The 20,950-nt window shown below is 40.5% G+C and overlaps 1 protein-coding gene across 8 annotated transcripts in view; it reads right to left on the reverse strand.

Moving 5' to 3' along the window:
- Positions 1-2,651: 2,651 nt before the first annotated feature.
- The window catches only part of nrp1a (neuropilin 1a), a 66,502-nt gene continuing 48,203 nt past the window's right edge, over positions 2,652-20,950 (reverse strand). For 2 of the 8 annotated variants that reach the window (XM_088919459.1, XM_088919458.1), the window contains exons 9-18: positions 20,258-20,402; positions 16,778-17,109; positions 15,027-15,171; positions 12,875-12,979; positions 12,070-12,129; positions 10,546-10,692; positions 9,306-9,580; positions 8,313-8,409; positions 7,687-7,740; positions 2,652-6,469 (exon numbers count right to left, since the gene is read on the reverse strand). In XM_088919459.1, the coding sequence (XP_088775585.1) occupies positions 6,186-6,469; positions 7,687-7,740; positions 8,313-8,409; positions 9,306-9,580; positions 10,546-10,692; positions 12,070-12,129; positions 12,875-12,979; positions 15,027-15,171; positions 16,778-17,109; positions 20,258-20,402 (1,644 nt within the window). In that variant the 3' untranslated portion in view covers positions 2,652-6,185. The remainder of the gene's footprint in view (positions 6,470-7,686; positions 7,741-8,312; positions 8,410-9,305; positions 9,581-10,545; positions 10,693-12,069; positions 12,130-12,874; positions 12,980-15,026; positions 15,172-16,777; positions 17,110-20,257; positions 20,403-20,950) is intronic. The other 6 variants (XM_088919465.1, XM_088919466.1, XM_088919464.1 and 3 more) reach the window with 6 other exon arrangements.

Below are 20,950 nucleotides of genomic sequence, written 5' to 3' on the forward strand. Positions count from 1 at the left end.
AAAGGAGACAGCTCGCTATCCACATTAAAGGAAGAGGAGTCCCAGGAGCCCAGGAGGTTGGGAGCAGCCTTGTGGAAACAAGAAGGCTGAAAGGTTTCCTGTCTCGTGATCCTTGAAGTTTAGTCATTCTATGGATACAAATGTTAATCAAAAACTAACATTTTATACATAAACACCTTATTGTAAATGATTTACATGACTGCTTTATTACTCCATTCGAAAATCCCAGATCTCTTTAGAATTGTTCAGAACAACTGAACGTTTATTCCATAACTTGCCAATAAAAGTTTATTTTCTGAGAATTGCCGTTCATGTATTGTGTTTCCTTGCTGTCAGTCCTCTGAACAAAGACGCTGTTGTTTTTTTTTCTTGTGCAACATCACTGTATGTTTCGTCTGTTCAGTACTCCCATATATTTTTTCTTTACCCTGAGGTGAACAATAATGGTATTGTCAATCTCCCACCTCTTGTTTTACATTTCTGTATTTCACACTTTCGTGATATGCATCTAAATGGAGTAATATGTTGCCAAATGTTTCTGTACAAAACACAAAAAATGCAGCTCTATTTCTCTAAATGCTCTTACTAAACTTATATTTTACAGGAGATTGCTAATATGCTCTCACCAGAGTTGGATCATAGCTGTACAGCGCAACCGTTTTAAAGGAAATTAATTCAATGGAACATAAGAGAGGCTTCAAACGAGAGGACTCCATTGGGCCCAAGTAAAACCAGGCTGGCAGTCAGCAGCTAATGGGTCTGAGGGTCCCATCCAGCCATGTTGTGAAACAAGACAAGGTTTTGGCTTCAACAACATGGCTGGGTACACTAGTTTGTTTCTCACTCCCACAACCAGAGGCTAAAAAGGTTAAGCTCTTTCAATGTAGAAGATTAATTTAAAGCCCAGAAAGTAACAGGTTACTCATCTCTGTACTGAGTCTAGGACAGCAATATATTTTTTGTAACTTGGTAACCACAATTGTATTCTAAACAAGGATGGAAAACAGCAAATACTGTAGGTATCAACTTACCTGAAATGTTCAAAAAAAATTATAGAAAGAATGGGACGATCTGGCAATTTCCCACTGAAGTTAAGCAGGTTTGAGCCTGGTCAGTACCTGGATGGGAGACCTCCTGGGAAAAACTAAGGCTGCTGCTGGAAGAGGTGTTAGTGGGGCCAGCAGGGGGCGCTCACCCTGCGGTCCATGTGGGTCCTAATGCCTCAGTATAGTGACGGGGACACTATACTGTAAACAAGTGCCGTCTTTCGGATGAGACATAAAACCGAGGTCCTGACTCTCTGTGGTCATTAAAAATCCCAGGGTGTTTCTCGAAAAGAGTAGGGATGTAACCCCAGCGTCCTGGCCAAATTTCTCATGCCTCCTAATAATCCTCCTCTATGAATTGGCTACATTACTTTGTTCTCCTCCCCCCCCCGCCCCACTCCGACGGCAGGCGGAGCGACGTGCCAGTTGGAGTATTCTCGGTCGCATTTAATGGCAACATCAGCTCCAAGATTTGGTTCAAACCACCAAATGGAGACGGGCCCTGCTGATGCGGGATTAACGCTAGGATGAGAGAGAGGGGACGATCTGGCAATTCATTTGTCCTACTTTGAGTCCTACATTGACAACACCACATTGACCTTGACTGGAAGAGCAATATGTCACTTAGGTCGATAATACAAATTCAGTGGGTTGAAAGTCGGCGGAGTTGATGTTGCGTGAAAACCGAGAATATCCTGTCCCAGCCCTCCCAGTGCTATACCACTTGAGGAATGTAGGTCCCATTTCTCTATTGACAGACTCAAAAAGTGGTAATATCTATACCATCCATTTTCTGGGTGAGACACTTTCTGGGAGAATCTTTCTGGAGGAAGCCAAGAAAAGCATGTTTCAACGGCACTCAAGGACATTAAATCTGCACCAGGTACTATTGGTTTCATTTGACTCATTTGTTGCTTTTAAAATGCCTTTTAATATATATATATTTTTAAAAGATTTACCTTTCCAAATCACCATTGTCAAAGAAATCCTTCTCTAAGGCATGATCCTGACTACAGAGGATAAAATTGGTATGAGCCATTCAACATGTTCCTATTTAGGTATTTATGTAACATTTGACTGCAGATGAAACCCCTATGTCATGTGCTACTTCTTCATGAGTGGCGTGCTAGGACCTATGCTACTTACAAATGAAGGGAAATCCTTTTAGTCATTTGCACTGAACAGGTTATGTTTGAGCTATAAATGACTAATATGTGTTTGTTTTAAATAGTCTTACTTGTATTTATATGGTTATGGGCCATATTCCTAAAACTTTCACCATCATGATAAGTCAGTATTTGTTACTTCATTATGAAAAACATGCACAAAAAGTTGTGGCATGACACGAATGTTTCTGGATGCAATTTTAAGATGTAGTAAAATTTTTATTTTGTAGCATTGGGAGTTTGTATTTCACAACATCATTGAAATGTTTTACGATTATTGTCATGAGTGTTCTGAATATGAACTCCACCGTTTTTACACCTTTGTAGAGTATTCTGTCATCTAAGATGTGAGAGGCACAAGAATTAAAATGTTAAGTATGAAGTTGAGCTTTTGTCCGTCATAACATTTCCTGTTTAGAATACAAAAGAAACCCAGCAGTTTTGGAACAAATATTTATTATTGCAGAAGAAAACACCTGTAAGTCCATTATTTTAATCCCCTAGTTATGTTACCAGGGTAGTGTTTAGTTATAGAAATGCTATGCTAATCCACCATACAACGGAAAATATTTTGGTGGGCAACACCTGCTCATTTCATCACTGTAAAATGGTTACCGTCCAGAGGAAAATGTTCATATGTGTACACATTTACTTCATTTGCGTCGGTCGACGTGTCATTGTTTGCCATAACCTTCCAAATTCAGCAAAAGAAGTCCACATTCAGACAATGTTTTTAAGAGTTAATCCTGTACGGGATGCAAGAAGATGCTTTTGTGAGTTTTTCCTCCTCCAAAATTCTGGCAAACTGGTTTTGCGGTTTTGAAATTCCTCGAGGAAGATGATTGGCAGTCCAAAGGGGAATGCGATAACAGAAAGGATAAAACTCTGACAGGAACAATGCGATACCCAAGTCTTCAAAACCAGAGCATCTTTGTCAGAAAAAAAATCCACTTACACAGAAACAGAAGAGGAAGCCAGCCACGTCTTTGGTTGATATCGCTTTCAAAGTCAAAACCCTGTGCTGCTGGCATTGAGAATTGCCTTCCTATTTCAAATTTGCTCTTCAAGTTCAGCAGTGAAGACAGCAAATAAAAAAATGCCACATCTTAACAAAACATTTATTTAAGCTGAATCTTTGGAATGTAGTAGTCATAGATCAGAGTAAAGAATAAGAACAGATACAGGTGAACTCTTGAGACGGTCCAATGTGTCAGAGTACAAACGTTATTTAAAGTTAAGGCCTTGCTGTTTTTTTATTTCTTTCTACAACAGCAAAATTACAGAAGCAGTATTGAAAATAAAAGTTTTTTTTTTCGTAAAAAAATCTGCACAAAAGTTTATGACAGTACAAAACAAAGCAATAATATACCAGTAAAATGGAAACATTACTATAGGAAATTTGTATACCTTTTTTCAATAATGAAAACATCTTATTCGTTTTACATTTCAGAATTATATCACATAATCTGAAACCATATAAAAAGAAAAAAAAATCGTAACACTGTTTTTTTTTCATTTTTTGTTTTTACAAATCAATATTATAAACACATAAACTTCTTAAATATATTTTTCAGTGCAACATTGTTTCTTTTTCTTTCAGGCTACAGTATCCTTTTTCTCTAGTTAATAAACCAAACCTTTACAGTTCATTAAATGGGGGGATATCAAGAACATAACAGAGACAGAAAATCTATATTGACAAATACTCTAGAACATGCACACCAAAAATGGAGACCAACTATGTTTTTTTTTACAACATTGTACTCTACGTTGTGCCCTTAAGGGGGTGTCATGTGATCCACAAACCAGACCATTTGCTCCATATTTATTTTCCAATTAAAACTTTAAACACCTCTTGCCCTGTTCATTGATTTTCTTTGCCAACCATAGTCATACATCTTCAAGTAACACATTCATGGCTGGAGAAATGAAGACTGAAACTGTGATGGTACCAGACAGGGGTAAAATGTGGTAAGTGGAGGTAAAGACTGGATATGTTTGTTTTACTGCTGCATTGACAAAACATACTATATTTTAGGTCACAGTGAACATTTCTGCAAATCAACCTCTGAGAGTTACCACTGATGTATTAGTAATGCACGGTTTGGTATAAATGTCCTTTTCATACACCTGCATTGACTGTAAATTACCTTAACACTATAAGTTATTGACCCTTAGTAAACACACAGAATAAACTAGTAGTAAGATACCAATTTTAATACAAATACTACTACTGTATATTCCATTTCTTAACCTAAATCTGTTAGATTTATTCTCATATGTATTTATCATAGATTTTTCTTTCTACTCACTTTAGGTTTAGTTAAGCATGTGACATGAAAGACAGGCTTTAACAGAGAACATACCTACATTCAGTAGTTCAGCAATCAGTACTTAAATTAATTTTCCTATCAAGAGTATATCCTTGGCTAGACTACTCTGCTTTCTTCTTAACTTTTACATTTCTGTGAAACGAAAACTAACATCAAAACCAACCAAAATTGTACAATTGACCAAACCCAGAAAATTTTTGACTTTTCAAAATGGGCACTGCAGGGTTAACATTTGGATAGCTAATCAGAAGTGAAGGCAGGCTAATGTTTTTTTTTATTTTCTTGCAGACATTTTTCACTCCTCCTTCATTCTGACAGTAAAATAAAATCTGGCAGCGTTTCTTTATAAAGCTCGCCTACGACACTGAGATTGTGGGAGGTACAAATTATTTGATACACTGAGACAAAAATTGATGAAAGCACAAACAGTCTGGGTTTTTCAGTTATGGGTTCAGAATTACCATGAGCAACACTGAATATGGAAAAATCACCTTTTTTTCTTTGTTGTGAATAGGCACATAAAGAAGTAGTTTCCTAGCAACACAACCCCATAATAAAACTAACCTGAACCAGATGTAGTCTGTTGTAGATATGTGGGGCTCACAGATACCTTTAATTGAAACAATTTGTCAATAATGGCTGAAGAAAGAATTGGAAAATAAAGTGGTCGCAGATGTTTTGATATTGGAAGATACCTTAGCAGGATTCACATTGTAGAATATTTTTTCTGGGTGCAACTCATAAAATAATGCAGTTGGCTGTTTGGCATACTTTCTGTCTGATAAATCATTTGAATAGTTTTCAATTTCATCTAGTCTGAAGACACACATCCTTAATCGTGCACTCTAACCATCTGACTCCTAATGTACTGTCAGGGAGATAATACAAGATGCACAAAATCCACAGATGCACTTTTTCATTAAGCAAAAAAACTAAATTTTTACCAAGTATTCAAACAATTATTCCCTATAACACACAGCCATGGAAAAGGGATACTGCAGCTTTTAAAAAGGGCATTAAAATATATTAACCTTATATACAACACACGTGGGTCTTGTCAATACCAGCCAGCTATCTCTGACTCACCCACCTCATGTCATTTTGCTCTAGTGTTTAGAAATAAAGGGATGTAAAACTCCAAAATCAACAAAAGAAACCAACAAAGATGTAATAAAGGCACTGCAGGAACCATACCTGGGCTGACAAGCACAGTACCCTGGGGGAGACACAGTGTATGTCCCCTAGGAGGGCAATACTACATATTTGTCAGTATGGTTCATTTTGGGTTTTTACATGTTTAAAATAAAGTAAAGGGCGTTATGCTTTAAAATGAACAATCTCCTTCCAGAAAAATGATAAATACTTTAAACGTCATCTTAATTGGTCTCAAAACCAGCATCCGATTATTAAAATGAAAAATAAAAAGTAAAAAATAATAATAATCTGACTGTACATATTTTGAATTATTGTACACAGTGTCCCCTGCTCATAGGTTTCTTTCACTGTAGCTCCTGAGAAAAGCATGGCTCAGTCACAGTCCCACACCACCCTGCAATCCTTTCTCTCTCTTTGAAAGACCACCAGCATTCCTGTTTGCCACCTCAAAAACTACAAGTCTTGTCCAGGCTCCACGCCTTCACTCATGCTTCCGAATAGGAATTCTGTATGTTGAGTTTGTCTTTCTTTAGTTTGACTCCATCCACGAGTTCAAAATTGTAGTTCTCCAGGGCGGATAAGTTCCTCTCCGAGATTCCGCCGTGGGAACAGGCACAGTAGAGGACAACCCCGCAGATGGCTCCCAGAAAGACTCCAAGGGCGCTCATGGCAATGATAGTAATAAGAATGGGATCTAAGGTCTTCAGCATATTCCCAGTATTGTCTTCATGTTCCCCGGTGGAGTCAGGATCCATGGTATAGTCTTCTACTGGGACACAAACAAAAAAATTCAGTTAACTCACAAACACCAACAGCCCTCAGTATCATATTTCTGTTTAAAGCTTTTACTCAATCCGAATATTTCAAGCCTGAAAATCCCTCATCGTTTGAGACAGAGATTTACCTTAAAAAGTAGGTGTCATAAGCCATGCCAAAACTATTGTGATAGTGCGTGGAACATCTTTTCTGTGCTTTTCTCTGACTTTATACTCAATGTCTGCAGATGAGATAGAACACTGGTGGGGAATCACTCTTTCTGTATTTTTATTTTTATTTTAAGGGCGAGCATGAAGGTTTTGGTGATGAAAGTTATTCTCTTGTTTGAAGAGAAGATTTGTGCCTGAGTTGCTGAGTTGCTACTGGCATGGTTCTGGGATGCACGAGGAGACATCTGCTTGAGGAGCTGATACAACTGCTTTTATTAAGGGGACAGCTGCTGGCAATGATGCTATTATTCCAAGCCCACGCGGCTGTCAGGGAGGTGAGAGTGGAACCACATTTCTTATCTCCCTGGGCCCTCTAGTGGTGACCAGTGGAGTCCCGAGATGAAGAAGATCTCTGCTATGTCACATTATGTTTACTTTTAATACTTTACTATAGGAATTATCAACGACGGAGGAAAATAATGGGCTTGGTAAAGGTGCTCACTTGCGCGCAGGTTGAAGTCTGTGACCCAGGTATCACTAGCTTGAACCTGGGTCACGTCACTAGCCGACTGTGACTGGGATTGCCTAGTGGACAGGTGTATCATTGCTTCAGCTGTGCTAAGGACATGGTGGGAACAGTGAGCCAAGGCGCTCTCTACTGTCTTCAAGAACAACGATCCCAGCGGTCTCTTGGTTTGTGGTTTGGTTGGTGGGGGACGTGCCTCTCCTTCAAGGGGATCTGCTGAATATGCTGTGTTCGACGCAGGGGGACTGTGTCGTGGGGACTGTGATGAGTTAAAAGACAAGGGGCTCGAAAGTGGGCAGGTAAGGGGCGCCTGCCTTCACTTCCTCATCCTCTGCTGTGTCAGGGTCAGGGAAGGGAGTTGGTAGCCATGGGCGGAGATGTAAAAAAACATACAATCAGCAATTCCAAAAATTGGGCTGGTGTAACAGAACAAAATAATTGTGATTCAAAATGAAATTACCATTTCGAATAGTGACGATAGTACACAATTACATTTAGAAGACACAAAAAAAAATACTAAAGAAAATGGCATACCAATTTCATTATAGACATCATCTGGTTCTCCAGACTCCGTTGGAAAATTAGGGTCTGAAAAAAATACAGTAAACCATGCTTAAAAGTGGGAAATATGCAACAAGTTACAGTTAGAAGATTTTCCAGTATTGAAAGTCTGGCTCATAAGTCTCTTCAGATACAGGAGACTTGTTTCCCAGCCCTCAATAAGAGCCCGGGCTGGCATACCTACTGTAACACCAGGTACTTCAATGCTAGTACTAATTGGATTCCCTGAAGCTGCAGAAAACCCTGATGTTGTCAAAGCCCAAATGCGTCGAGCAGGAAGATCTTTAGTAGTACTGGCATTCACGAAGAAGATACTCTGCTCAGCATTTGTAAATGAAAATGAGCAATTAAAGAACACTTCATTTAGCAGACGATCCATTATATCCTGTAAAAAAATCGAAACTCCTTTGTATATAACAACGTTAAAACGAACCGCATTTGTCTTATTTCGATTTATCTTATTTTGTTCCTGTCACTCTTCCGTTTTGCCTCGTCATTGTTTCAGTTTAATACGTTTTAGTACAGTCTAAGAAACATACAACGCCTGGTTTTCTGTTTTTCTCCGCTTGAGGTCTGCAATGCCTTATTCTGCTACTCACCCTTGCAGTCGGCCATGTCAATGTCCTGAAGTATCTTTAAATCATCCACTGCAATGTCTCCCCAGCTTTTGTTCTCTACTACACCTTCAATCACAACCTGTTGGAAAGGCAATCATTAGCTGAAGGAACCACTTCGGCTGTAGGCGTGGTGATGTGCAAACTGCTTGCTTTAATGATTTCTGTGAACATGAAAGGCCGCTTCTGTTCTTTTATCTATTACCTGATTTCAGAAGTAGGGCAGAGAGGCACCAAAGGCATAATTGAGGGGGCAGAGTAATGAGATGAGGGGCCTAGCTACTTCCCCTATGAGAACTATAGAGGGATGCAGCTCTGGACAATTTCAAGTAGCCAATCCAGCCCGCTCTGCAAGTTTTCGACATGAAACAGTTCGGCCTAAAGCAAACCTGGATGAACACAGTGGAAACTTCAAACTGCATACAAAAAGGAAGCCCAAACCAGAGCTATGAGGCAGCAGTGCTAACCACTGCAACACTGTGTTGCCTAAAAGTATGTGCTAATATATCAAATGTATATATACATAAAAGCGATCGACAGAGTAAGTGTTGATGTACTTTGTTATGTAAAAGAAACTGAAATTATTTAACGTGGCTCCTGTTTCTCTCAAAGAAACAAGTCCAAATGCTTAGCAAGCACACCTTGACAGGGATTCTTCACTGCAGTGCCTCAACTGTCTTCCTGGAGCCTTTTGTACTTCATTTCAACAGGAGATTCTTAGACAAAGCCAAGAACTAAGAAGCCCAAAGGCAAGAGAATTTATATCTTCTATTGAAATTGTGCTTTGACTGTTATCCCTGGCCTCTTTAGCTCAGCATCAATGAGGCTTTTGAAAAGGACAAGAGAATTGCTGTCCATGAATTTGCCATGCTTGTTTTTTTGATACATGTGAACATGTACACACCTAATGTGAAGGTAACCTTTAAAATCCTATTTTCCCCTTAACCCGAACGCTTGCTCGCAGTGCTCTCTCAGTACCTGGTAGGGCTTGGGCGAACGTGGCATGACAACCCGGCCTTCTCTCCAGCGGTTGCCCTGGTGCCCGCTGACGGTCCACAGCAGCACGTCGGCCGTGCCCTCGGCCGTCTGCTTCCTCTGCTTGATTCTCAGGACGCCAATGTGAGAACCGAACATGTGATACCAGAAGGACAGGCAGAGTTCCGTGGTTTGGCTTGACACGCTTGGGCTCACCAGGCGAGCCACCCCATTCTCCTGAGAGCCGCTGGCCAAAGTGTACATGAAGTTACCTCCTCCTGGAAGAGAGGGATTGAGGGTATGAGACGGGGCTCCTGCTGAAACCAGCAGCAACAAGTAACACTGAGGAAGCAGCGATAAGAAGCTGACATCCATCCAACCAATCTGCAACTGATGTTCATCCAATTCAGGGTCAAGGTGGAGCCAGAGCCTATCCCGGCAAGCAATGTGAGCAAGGTAGGATACACCCTGGATGGGACGCCAGTCCACTGCAGGGCGCACACACAGACACAACCACGCACACACTGACACTAGGGCCAACCTTCCCAGAAGCCAACTAAGGAACTGAACTCAAGGCCACAGCTCTGCAAGACAGCCACACCAACCCCTGTGCCACCCTGTTATCTCAAAGCTTGACATGTTACACATAAAAACACAGATTATGCACAGGGTAACACACGAAAATGCTATTTAATTAAGCTTTAGTTTTATAAAGTACAATTAGCGTGCAACTGGAGATTAAGGGTTAACGTATAGATAGTGACTGTCTGGAATGAGCTGCCAGACATATTATTGGATCTGATGTTATTGGACCCTTCATGAGACGACTGCATAAAATCCGAGGGACAATTTGCATCTAGCACCCAAATGCAGGAGAAGGGCCCAGTGGACTCTTTGTTGGTAACCTTTCTTATTTCTATTTTTGTTTTGTATGAGGCCAAGTGCTTTCTCTGAGGACTGAACATCTAAAGTACCTGACAGTGCTCTGAAAAAAGACCAACCTTTCTGAATTTAACAGCTTTACAATGTTCACAGAGACAGTAATGCCTTTGCCATATAAATAGCAGTCTCCTTGCACCACTCTATGATCAACAGCAGATGTGCATTATATCATGATGACAGTATGAGAAGCAGCCTTGGTCTGTGCAGCCACTGTGTTGCAGTTAGTAACATAGACCTGACACCCCCCTCATGCCCCTGCTCAGTTAAATACAGTGTCAGAAGTCCCCGTTAGGAAACTCACCAGTATGGTCCTGGTTAGGTCCTGTATTAAGAGTGGGTGTTCCACCAGACTGTATCTGCCACTCAACATTTGCCTCTTTTTCAGGGACCCAGGTGCAAAATGTGGATTCCTGAGCCCAACCAAAGTCACAGTTGAACCACAGGAAATCTGCAATCACAGAATAGTAATGATAATGATTATCAGGCCTAGGCCACCAGTGGTTAGCAATTGAATGGTTTACTTTCAGTTCACAAGATGGCAGCAGAGAGCTTTCTGGTGTTTGAGATTCAAATGCGAAGCCGAGAGATTCTAGTAAAAAAAAAGTCAACAAAAGACTAGCGAAATTAAAAGGAGTGGAAGAGATTACAGGACAAATTTCTTACAGAATGAAGTCAAAACACATTAATAAATCCATATCTTTGAACAAAAGCCCCACCAGAGGTATGTAATTAAATGAGGCTTACAGCAGCAAGCCCTCTTATCTTTAATGCTAAACACTAATAACACCCTTAGAAATTGTTAGACTCAGCACACGTTTTTCTACTGTAATAACAAGTGCAAGTATTCAAAACATCATAACTTTCTAAAAAGTATATAAACGTAATATAGTCAGAATGAGCACATCAAAAGTTTTCCAAAATAACCATACTGACTGAGTGAAAGCACAAAATGTTTATGAAGAAAGTGGAATACTGTTGTGTATTTTTTATTTAAACTACCACTACCAGCTGGAGTATTGAAAAAAACAGTCATTTTTAATGAGCAGAGCAGTAAACTTTAAAGCAGAAAATGGTAAATGGTTAACATAATGGTCTCACATTCCACAAATTCCATCCCCCAAAGACACCCAGGAAGCTACAATTGCATGCCAAGGAAAAATGTGAAATGGCTAACTGGCTACTGAATTGTTTAAAATAATAGGGCTTCTAGACTGCAGATATAACAGAAAAATGATCTGTATCTTAGCTATGCCAATAAAGTCTCCGTGTTACAAGGCGAACAAATTGAAATAGATATTTCAGACTGCTCTTATTTAAAAAAATATATAAAATCCCCCATAATCCCCAGAAAAGGATGATTTCTATCTTTAAAATTGTGAAAGCTAAAATGAAGATATATTCATAAAAATGTTTAGGGGAAGTAGTGTGAGATATCATTTTTTTCTTAATTGTTACAAAATCATTTTCATGTTAAAATGCACATTTTATCATTTTGGGGGATGAGCACCTTTTAATATTGCATATTTTCTGTATTGAAGTACTGTTTTAAGGCAGTTCAGCTTCTGAACTTCAGCCAAGTCCTGAACTTTCAGTCATAAACAAAACAGCACTGAAACACTGCACTCCCCAGCGCATGGACTCCTGTCTTCACCAATTAGCCAAGGTCAGAGCATTGATTCATGCACCTACCGGAGTTTCAGTTAATTAAAATTCAGCGAAGGATGCTGTCCATTCAATTGAAGACTCTGCGGTAGCAGAGCATTGCTGCCAGAACACATCACAATCCAGGAAACATTAGGGTTGATTCTTATAATAATCCGCTCACCTGGAATGTCATCAGTGTCAACTTCCGTGGGCACCACTGTCGGCATAACACTGCCTCCTGCTGGGAATATAAGAACACACTCAGGCTTGCTGTCAATCTCAATTGTACTGAGGTTGGCAGGCTCTCTTTAAGGGAACACCACTCCCCTTTACTTTCAGGTCGAGCTTCATAGAAATGAGCTCTTTTGAAAAGGTCTGTGGTGGTTTTATTTTAGCGCTACAACTACAGCTCATTGAGGACAAAGGGTGCCTATTAAAAAACTTTTTATCACACCTTCAAATTGAGGAAAAAACATCGTAACTTTGTGCAAACACAGCTAAAATGGGGCATATTTTTTACTTCTGGTTTCATTTCCCAGATGAAATTTTGTTACCAGAGGCCTGAAACTCAGCAAACACCAGTAAACAGGTTGGATGCCAGCTTTTCGAACAGTCCCTCAGCACTCCATACACAGCACCTCTTTAAAAGCGCGGTCATACAAATGATTTGTATTTTCCCCTTAATTTAGTTGCGTCTTTTTGTATTGGCAGGGAATTGTTGGAATACTAAGAAATATTTTAAAATGAAATAGTAAAAAACGAACTGAGGAAAATGCAGATGACCCAGACTACACATTGCAGGTTTATGTACTAGTCAGGCAACATGCAAGTGCGAAACAGAGGCACCGAAATCAAATTTTTGTTCTGACTGATAACTCTACTAAGGGAGCGCCCACACTGTGATATTCTTGAGCAGAGCAGCAGCTGAGACGGGGAATAGGGCTGAGAGGCTCCGGCTGGCAGGGGAAGGAGTATGATATTAGCACCTGTCACGTCGTAGTCATCACCTGTGCCACTGGAACAGCTCGCCTGGTCATCCTCACAGTCATCCGGGAGACTCACGGTCGTTGTGGTAGGAGCAACAGTGGGAGCTGAAAGAAAGGTGCAAAAAAACTCCCATGAGATAAAAAAATGCACTGAGCACTTGTTCTGCAAAAGCAAATCTTTGTGTGGTTACACCTACAGAAGACATCTTATTTAATTGGCTTCGACTGCAGACTTATTAGAAATATGAAGTACACTATAATATGAACACATTAACCAGAACCAGTTTTTCTATGCGTCTTGCCTTTGATTCTCTTTTACTGGATATTTCTGGACTTCTTTAGGATGCAGAACAAACTCCTCAAGTCTTGGCAACGCTGCCCATAAGCCCTTCCAGTAGTGTTGAGTCTGCTAGGCTGTTCAGTGTGTTTATTTAACTTAAGATTTTAATAAGCAGCTTCAATACTAAGTAGGCTTTTGTTAGGCTCACAAAATTAGGGAGGAAGATTAAACTCTAAAAGTAACTCACTGCTAGAAACGTGAGTGAGATGAACTACCGACAGTGTTATCAAACAGGCCAAAAGGTCACACTGAACCATTAGCCAATGAGTTCACTGGAGTCATATGGATTTACTTGTGTGCTTGAGTTTAATTCTTCATGTCTGCTAACATAGGTTGCCCATTAAAGTCACTGTGTTAGCGTTAACAGTAAAAACAAGCATTATCATCAAGCCAGAACCCCTTAGGGATTCATCGGCTTACACAAGAAAAGCTGAGAGCCTTTTAGAAATCTGATACGTAAATCAACCTACTTACAATGACCTGAGCATGTTTTATGCTTTTCAAAACGGCTTTTTCAGATCAAGGACTGATTAAAATTATTCAGAAGTGACAAATAGAAAAGTCCTGTGCAAGAAAGATGGGTTTTCACCAACAGATAGGTATTAAAAAGCCCATGAAGTGCTAAATGAGTTTTACTCAATTCTCCCTTTTCCCCAATGCACTCTTCACATATACAGGATCAAAGATCTGAGCAAGATAAAGGGGGCAAGGCACATGATTGTGTAGACGTAGGTTTTATTTCCATGCCTAACATTGGTTTGAATAGTGCTGCTGTCTGTTCTATATTAGCTGATTCAGATCTAAAGTCCTGCAGCAAAACTGACACTGCTCCAGCTTGGGGTGATCTCATCTCTATGCTTCTGTCTGAAAGGGTTGTACTGTTGTGCATTGTATTTTGGGAAGGGTTTTTATATAACTACAAATGGCATATAAAGTGAAAAAACTGTAGAATATCAAGCCCGTTCTTTATTAAATGAAAACATACATTTTATTGCAGGTAAATAAAGGGCTGTGTAGGGTGAACGTATAATAGTGGAATACAGAGATGCGTAGGAAATCAGAATGAATCTTACTTTTTTACATTTCAATGGTATATCTTACATGAAGCGACATAGTTGATACTGTAGCACTTTCACTTAAGACACCAAAAAAACATTTTCTGAAAAAGTTTAATGTCTAGATATTTTATACATATTTTTTTCAGACAACCAAGTCTGAAGAATGATGTAATGTGAATAATGTCTCATATCTTTCAAAAAAAATAAAACTGGAGCTGTACAACTTACTCTTAATTTCTGGGTAACACTGTAAGTCAGTGCTGAATGGGAAGGTCATATACATTCTCCAATGAATACTACCTTGATACAAGCCATAGCAAAGATAGTGAAAAATGTTTGGATTCGTGCACACTTAACTATATCCAGATTGAAGACTTATTGTGATTGCCCTTTGACTGCTCACTCTCGGTTTTCAAAACTCATAACTTTCAATTCTTGGTCTCGGCCTACAGATATAAGTAACTGCGTTAATGTAAAACTATGTTACACTACATTATACAAACACCGTGGTATGGCACCATTTAACCTCTGCAACAGAACTCACCAGTTATTTTATAGAAGAGCAAAGCAGGTCCAATGAGTCATTAACACAATTGCCACATGCTCAATGTATGGAATAGGGATCACGTATTATTTACTGGGCACCAGCTTTCTAAAATCGCGTGTTTGTTGTAGAGCAGAGGGAATCGTTTTGAAAAAAAACGCAGCAGACAGAGAAGAAAGTCCCAGGCTGTGGGCAAAGGTCAGGCCCTACCTTCAACCTCGCAGCCCAAGAGCTCCAGGCGCAGACCCAGGCCAGCTGCTGTGGCACGCTCAGGGTAGACCCGCAGGAACCGGGTTCGAAGAGACTCAAAAGTCCGCACCTCCGGGGTGTCATAGTTCGAATTCCCTTCGAAAATCTGAACAAAGAACGAAAAGGGATTCAAGATCTACGTGTTGGGAGCGCAAGCTCTGATACACCGTTGTTTTGAAACGGAGAGGAGGTGGGTGTGACAAGATAAGTTAGGATCCTTCAACACCCACGCTGATGTATATCTGCATGTATTATCTTACATATTAGAAGACATAAGAAAAAGTGAATTAGAATACATGTGAGAAACCAAGTAATATAGAAGGGAGCAAGAATCATATAAAGCACAATCTCTTCAGATTTTAATTGGGCAAGTGTAATTAAATTAGAGTCTTACCGAGCTTATTATGGGAAACATAATCAACCCAATGTATGTGAATGCATAGCTGGGAGCCCAGCAATATGTTTTCCCCACTTTGAAGATTTCTTTTAAGGCTCTTATAAAAAGACACCGAAATGGATATCTAGATTCCACTTCTTCATAAATCAAACATCAAGACATCTGGAATAGATTTATTTTCCTGTCTGGGCTCTTGTAATTGGGCGTATAGTATAGTATAGCGGTACATCCTGGGATGTGTGCGGAACACTCAAAGCATACCAACGCTGACAGATATATCTGAGATCTGTATTGATGTCCAATGTTTCTCTCAGCTTCTAGAACAGCTTGTGGCACTGAAAAAGTGAAAATGACTGTACGGGTGGAATAGATTGCCTGTTTAGAAAAATGAGCAAAGGCTAACGACTTTAAGAGGGGACTCTATATATATTTTTAAAAAGAGCGTAGAACCCTCTGGAGGACTATAGATGTTGGCGTAAATAAAAATGGTTGAAAAGGAGTATTAATTTGTGTGTAGTTAAAAAATGCATTTACTAATTTTAGGACTCTCAGACTAAAGCTACAGGAAGCTTATATTGGTTGTTTTTTTCTACGCTCTTCCATTAAGTATACCTACAGTATACCTACAGTATACCTATAAAGTATACCTACAGTACTTTCTGCTGGGAATAGGTAATGGCCTGTTTTCCCACAGGAGAGCTACTGTACATCAGCGTGAACACCACAATACATATGACCATGCGAGTACTGTTTAAAATGATTATTTATCACTAATGCCTTTTGTTTGACAAATTCTGCACTAGATATTATTAACAGACATTACAAATGTGTCAGAAAAATGATGGTGGCTCCCCACACGAACAGTTTGCACACATTATTTTCCGGGGCAATGTCAATTACCTTATAAAAGACACGCTCATTCTGCTGTGACAACTGCCTTGAGGCTTGTGACCGGGGGACGGTTGTGTCAGAATTTCTTGCTTCATACAAATAAGATCAAGAAGAACTCTTTTTTTTTCCCGACAGGCACGTTACAATGTAAATGAATAACGACTGTTGCTCAATTCTCAGTCAACTAGGATTTCATGTATGCTCAATAAACTGCAAAGGAAATACGCAGGATGTAGTTAATATCCGATGCGGAAATAGTGAAATGAGTCTGATTTTATTGTCTGTATGTTGTTCCGAGAGCTAATTCAGTACCTATTAAAACATGGTTGTGAAGAATAGCATGCAAGGCTGTTTTGGACTGGCTCGGCAGGAGGAGGGCTTGGAGTGGCTCTGTAAGGTACAGGCTAGCCCCACTTCGCCCCACCTTTGGCTTGCTTCCACTGTCGTCCATGACCATCTTCCAGTCTGAGCCGTTGTTGCTGTAGCCGATCTTGAACTTCCTCATGAAGACCTTGTTCTCCCGGTGTTTGCCCCCCTGGATAACGAGGCCGCGCACCAGCCTCTCCTCGCCCAGGTCCACCTGCAGCCACTCCTTGGTGTACGGCTGGGGCAGCGATGGCAGAGCCCAGCCCGAGCGGCTCGTCAGCAGGCGCACGTTCTCCGGCACCCAGTTCCGGTCCACGTAGGAGGAGGCTGTGATCTGGGCGTCGGTGATGAGACCCGACACCATCCCCAGCATCCCCGAACAAGGGTACTCTGCAAGGGGGCGACAGCGCGGACGTTGGAGGATCGTTTCCCGAGGGCGCGTTAATATCAGCAACAAGATTAAGACCATAGTTTCGTTGACCCACTGGAGGCCAGAGCTCCAGTGTACTACAGATAGGGGAGATGTCTGAAAAGAAATATGCTATATGAATGGAATTCAAGAAAGCCACACTTCCATAGGAGGCCTGCAGAGTGTAATCTGGAAGGTGGTCGGGAAAGTAACCCAGCCAGGCCCATGGAAAGGCCTCTGTCTGTACGCACAGACTGAGGTTTGCACATATTTTCCCATCGTGCTCTTCTAGGACACAGAAAGTCCTCTCCAGCTGTCATTTTATCACCACCGTCCTATTCTTAGAAGAGAAAATCCTGCCCTACTGTGTTCCATATTCAAAATCTAAAAATGTCAGGCCGCAGCTCTCTGTACAATGGCCACGTAGGGAGTGAATTTAATTAGCTTAATACAAAGCCTTCTGCGGAGCTAGTTCATCCTCCGGTACATTAGACAGCCTCTGTGGCTGTGGTTTTGTTCCTTATTTTAACTACCCCATTCTCCTCCATCAATGACACCTCTGCTTATCTGTAATTCTGACAGAAAATAAGACAAGCAAAATGATATCCTTCCTCTTTGATGCCTCCATTAATGTCTTCTGACCTCTTGCATACTAATTTCCGCCTAGGGTGTTTGTCTCTAGGCATCTAATTAAGCTTCTCATTTTCTTTGATTTAAAGTGCATTTTTCCTTTCATCTCTGTCAGCATCCCCTTTGTCTCTTATCCATTCTCATTCCACATTTATAGCTGTTTTAATATTCACAACCTTCGCCTTTAACACAAGTGCCTGTCTCGTCCGCAAATATGCTATTACAGAGCTCTTCCACTTCTTGAGTGTGCGTCTAATTCTGCATTGTTTCTGACAATTTGTGCTATTTCAAACAAAAACTAAAAAAAACCTTTAACTTCAGGTAACATAAAACTAATACAAAAAAAGGCCTAACTTCAGCGAACTTTAGGGATGTCAAACTGTAGTTCTATGTTTGGTTAGCAAAATCTATTAGATGTCTGGAAAGTAATTTATTGGCAATTCTTAAACTGCTCTAAAAGAAAACATGAACTTACTCCAAAAATGCGCATGCACTTTCTTATATTACAAAGAACTGCTCTGAAGAACATATCTGAAGAATGGCTTGGCATCTGTGAAAGACCTTTGTAAGACACAATGCTGTGGAAACCAAGTTAACAAAACTGCTCATTTTCTTTGAAGGACGATAACGACTCTGTTACTTTTTTAACACTTGGATAGTAAAGTAACTAATGAAACTCTGCTGTAGAGCTTGATAAGTCAGGCCACAGCTGCCAGTGTGAAGCAGAACTGCCACCAAGAGAGACACGATGATTTAATTATTCCACCTTCTGAAATATTGTAAGGATCTGCAGAAAGGTGGGGTGAGGTATGTTAGCAAGGAATCAGAGGTGGTTGATGGATTTACTCATTACTCTGAAGAACTGTACATTTCTGAAACCCCATTCCACCCCAAAAAAACCAGCTGCCACTTGTGTTAAAATGGATTTCTATTTTTATTGCAAATTTGACTTTCCACACCACTTGCATCAACAGTAATTCTATAGCCTTCCCCCTCCCCACCCACCTGTTTCTTTTCATTCGTTGTGACCCTCATCTTCAGCTACCCACCCCATTTATGCCAGATGGCATATTTTCTCTATCGCTGCGGCTTGATTTGGTTTTGAGTGTCATTTGGACTGAATAGGACTTTGCCACAGCTATCCTGGCCTCATAAGAAAAAACTGAGACTGGGCTGCTTGTATTTTGGCTCCTTAATCACAGCCTGGAGCTCCTTCAGTCTAAAAGATGTACGAAACAGCGAAGATCAAGTTTCAACTCTTTCTATCTCAATTGCCTCATTGTCCCGTCCAATACCCTGGCAAACACGAGCACTATGGAAAAACGAAGAAGGACTTTCAAAATCATAAGAGAGCCAAGACATTTAATCTAAAAGTGAAAGCTAATAATGGGATAAAAACTGCCGAATGCCAAAATGGCCAAAGTACATTTGTCTGGAAATGTGCTGTCCACATGTAAGAAAATAAATCTAAATCTAGTAGTGCCAGGTCAGTCAGGGGGAAATACTCACTGAGACTAAAAGCAGGGCCTGCTGTTAATGCTATTCATTTTGAATGAAGTACATCCAAACACCAGGTAACATTAATATGTAATAAGCTTTATGCACCATTCATTTATAATGCAGAACGCTGCTATCAGCAGAAGAATACTCCCACTGACAGATGTATGGCTATATGACAATCTTTTTTTGCTTTGAAGCGAAAACAATAACCAACATTTATGCTAGAAACCATCCAGATTTCTGATGAAAATATTGTAACGCAACGGGGGCTCAGGCGGGCGCCCTTGCCGCATTAGGTCGGCCCCCCACCGTCGGGGGCTCGAACCCGGGACTCGCGCGTCACTCAGCAGGGACCCAGCCCGGTGAGCCAAAGAGAGATCTCTCCACAGCCCAGGGGCTGTGGTCCTGCTATCACAGGGAAGGGCGGTGACGTCACCTGCTCTGGAAAGCCGGCTCTTACACAGTACCTGTCGGCCGTAAGCGTTACAATATAGAGGGCACGCATTATACAGTACAGCTAAAGTCACTGTGAAAGGCTGCTTTAGAATGCACCTCTGCCTTAGAAAGGCTTACTTTGCCTGATGAAATGACAGCGATTTTGGGACAGAATAATAGTAGGCTTGAAAAAAAACCCCACTTGCATCTTATTAATTCTACAATGCAAAACACATTAATGAACCCAACAAGCGCTACCAACAAAAACACAAATCACCAAAAGAGAACGCCAGGGAAGTGCCACGAGGGACATTATATTAATGTATGGAATATGATTTGTTTCCGTTAACTGCAAATATTACTGGGAAAACATACAGTAACAGATTCCATAATACAGTATATATCATCTTATAATTACAGCACCACCCGCACAGAACCATGCATGCCGACGATGAGAACACAGGATGACGAGAATCAGAGATCAAGTGGCTGAACTGTCACATCTGCTGCCCAGTGGGACAGTACTTACAGTCCCATAAATCATGTAACAGGGTCTGAACTAACCTGAGATTTTACAGCCGTACACCTCAAACCGCATGGCTATGCCATTCTCCCATGACACAGGCCTAATGCGAATGAACCTCGTCAGTGTTGGCTTTGGCAGCATCGTCTTGGCAACATCTGCTGGATTTGTGTTCCCTTGGAAAATCTGTATTTGAAACAAAAGGCATGAATTATTTATCACATTTATTTAAAGAATTCACAAGGAAGACAACCACTGAGACTGAAGTCTTATTTCGTGCTGTGTCCCAGAAAAAAAAAAAAGACATTCACTTATCTAGGTCATCTTCCTCAAAACAGAGGAAGTGTTTATATCATGATTTGAACAGGATACTTCTGTAGGTTTCAGCACAATAAAACCTTTCAGCGATTTTAGGTCATCACAGTGAAATTCATCCTGAAGAACTCAAGGCTGATTGTTCATTCAAGTTCAGTGGTTGTCAAAATATCTTCACCTTTCGGCCGGCATACAATGTAGATGATTTTAGAAAACAGTCTCCTGTAGCCCACGAATTCACTCATTAATAAATGTAGAGAATGTGCTCTCAGCTGGAAAGGAGAAGTTAATCTTGAGTACATAATGTTCTGCAATTGTTAGATACATTTTCTCTTAATGTACTTATGAAAACCAAGGCAGGCACTTCTACAATACCAACAAAATTGAGAGATGTGGTTATCACCAACGTCATGCTTTAA

This window comes from Atractosteus spatula, chromosome 6 (assembly GCF_055471065.1).
Source record: "Atractosteus spatula isolate fAtrSpa1 chromosome 6, fAtrSpa1.hap1, whole genome shotgun sequence".
Lineage (NCBI taxonomy): Eukaryota > Metazoa > Chordata > Actinopteri > Semionotiformes > Lepisosteidae > Atractosteus > Atractosteus spatula.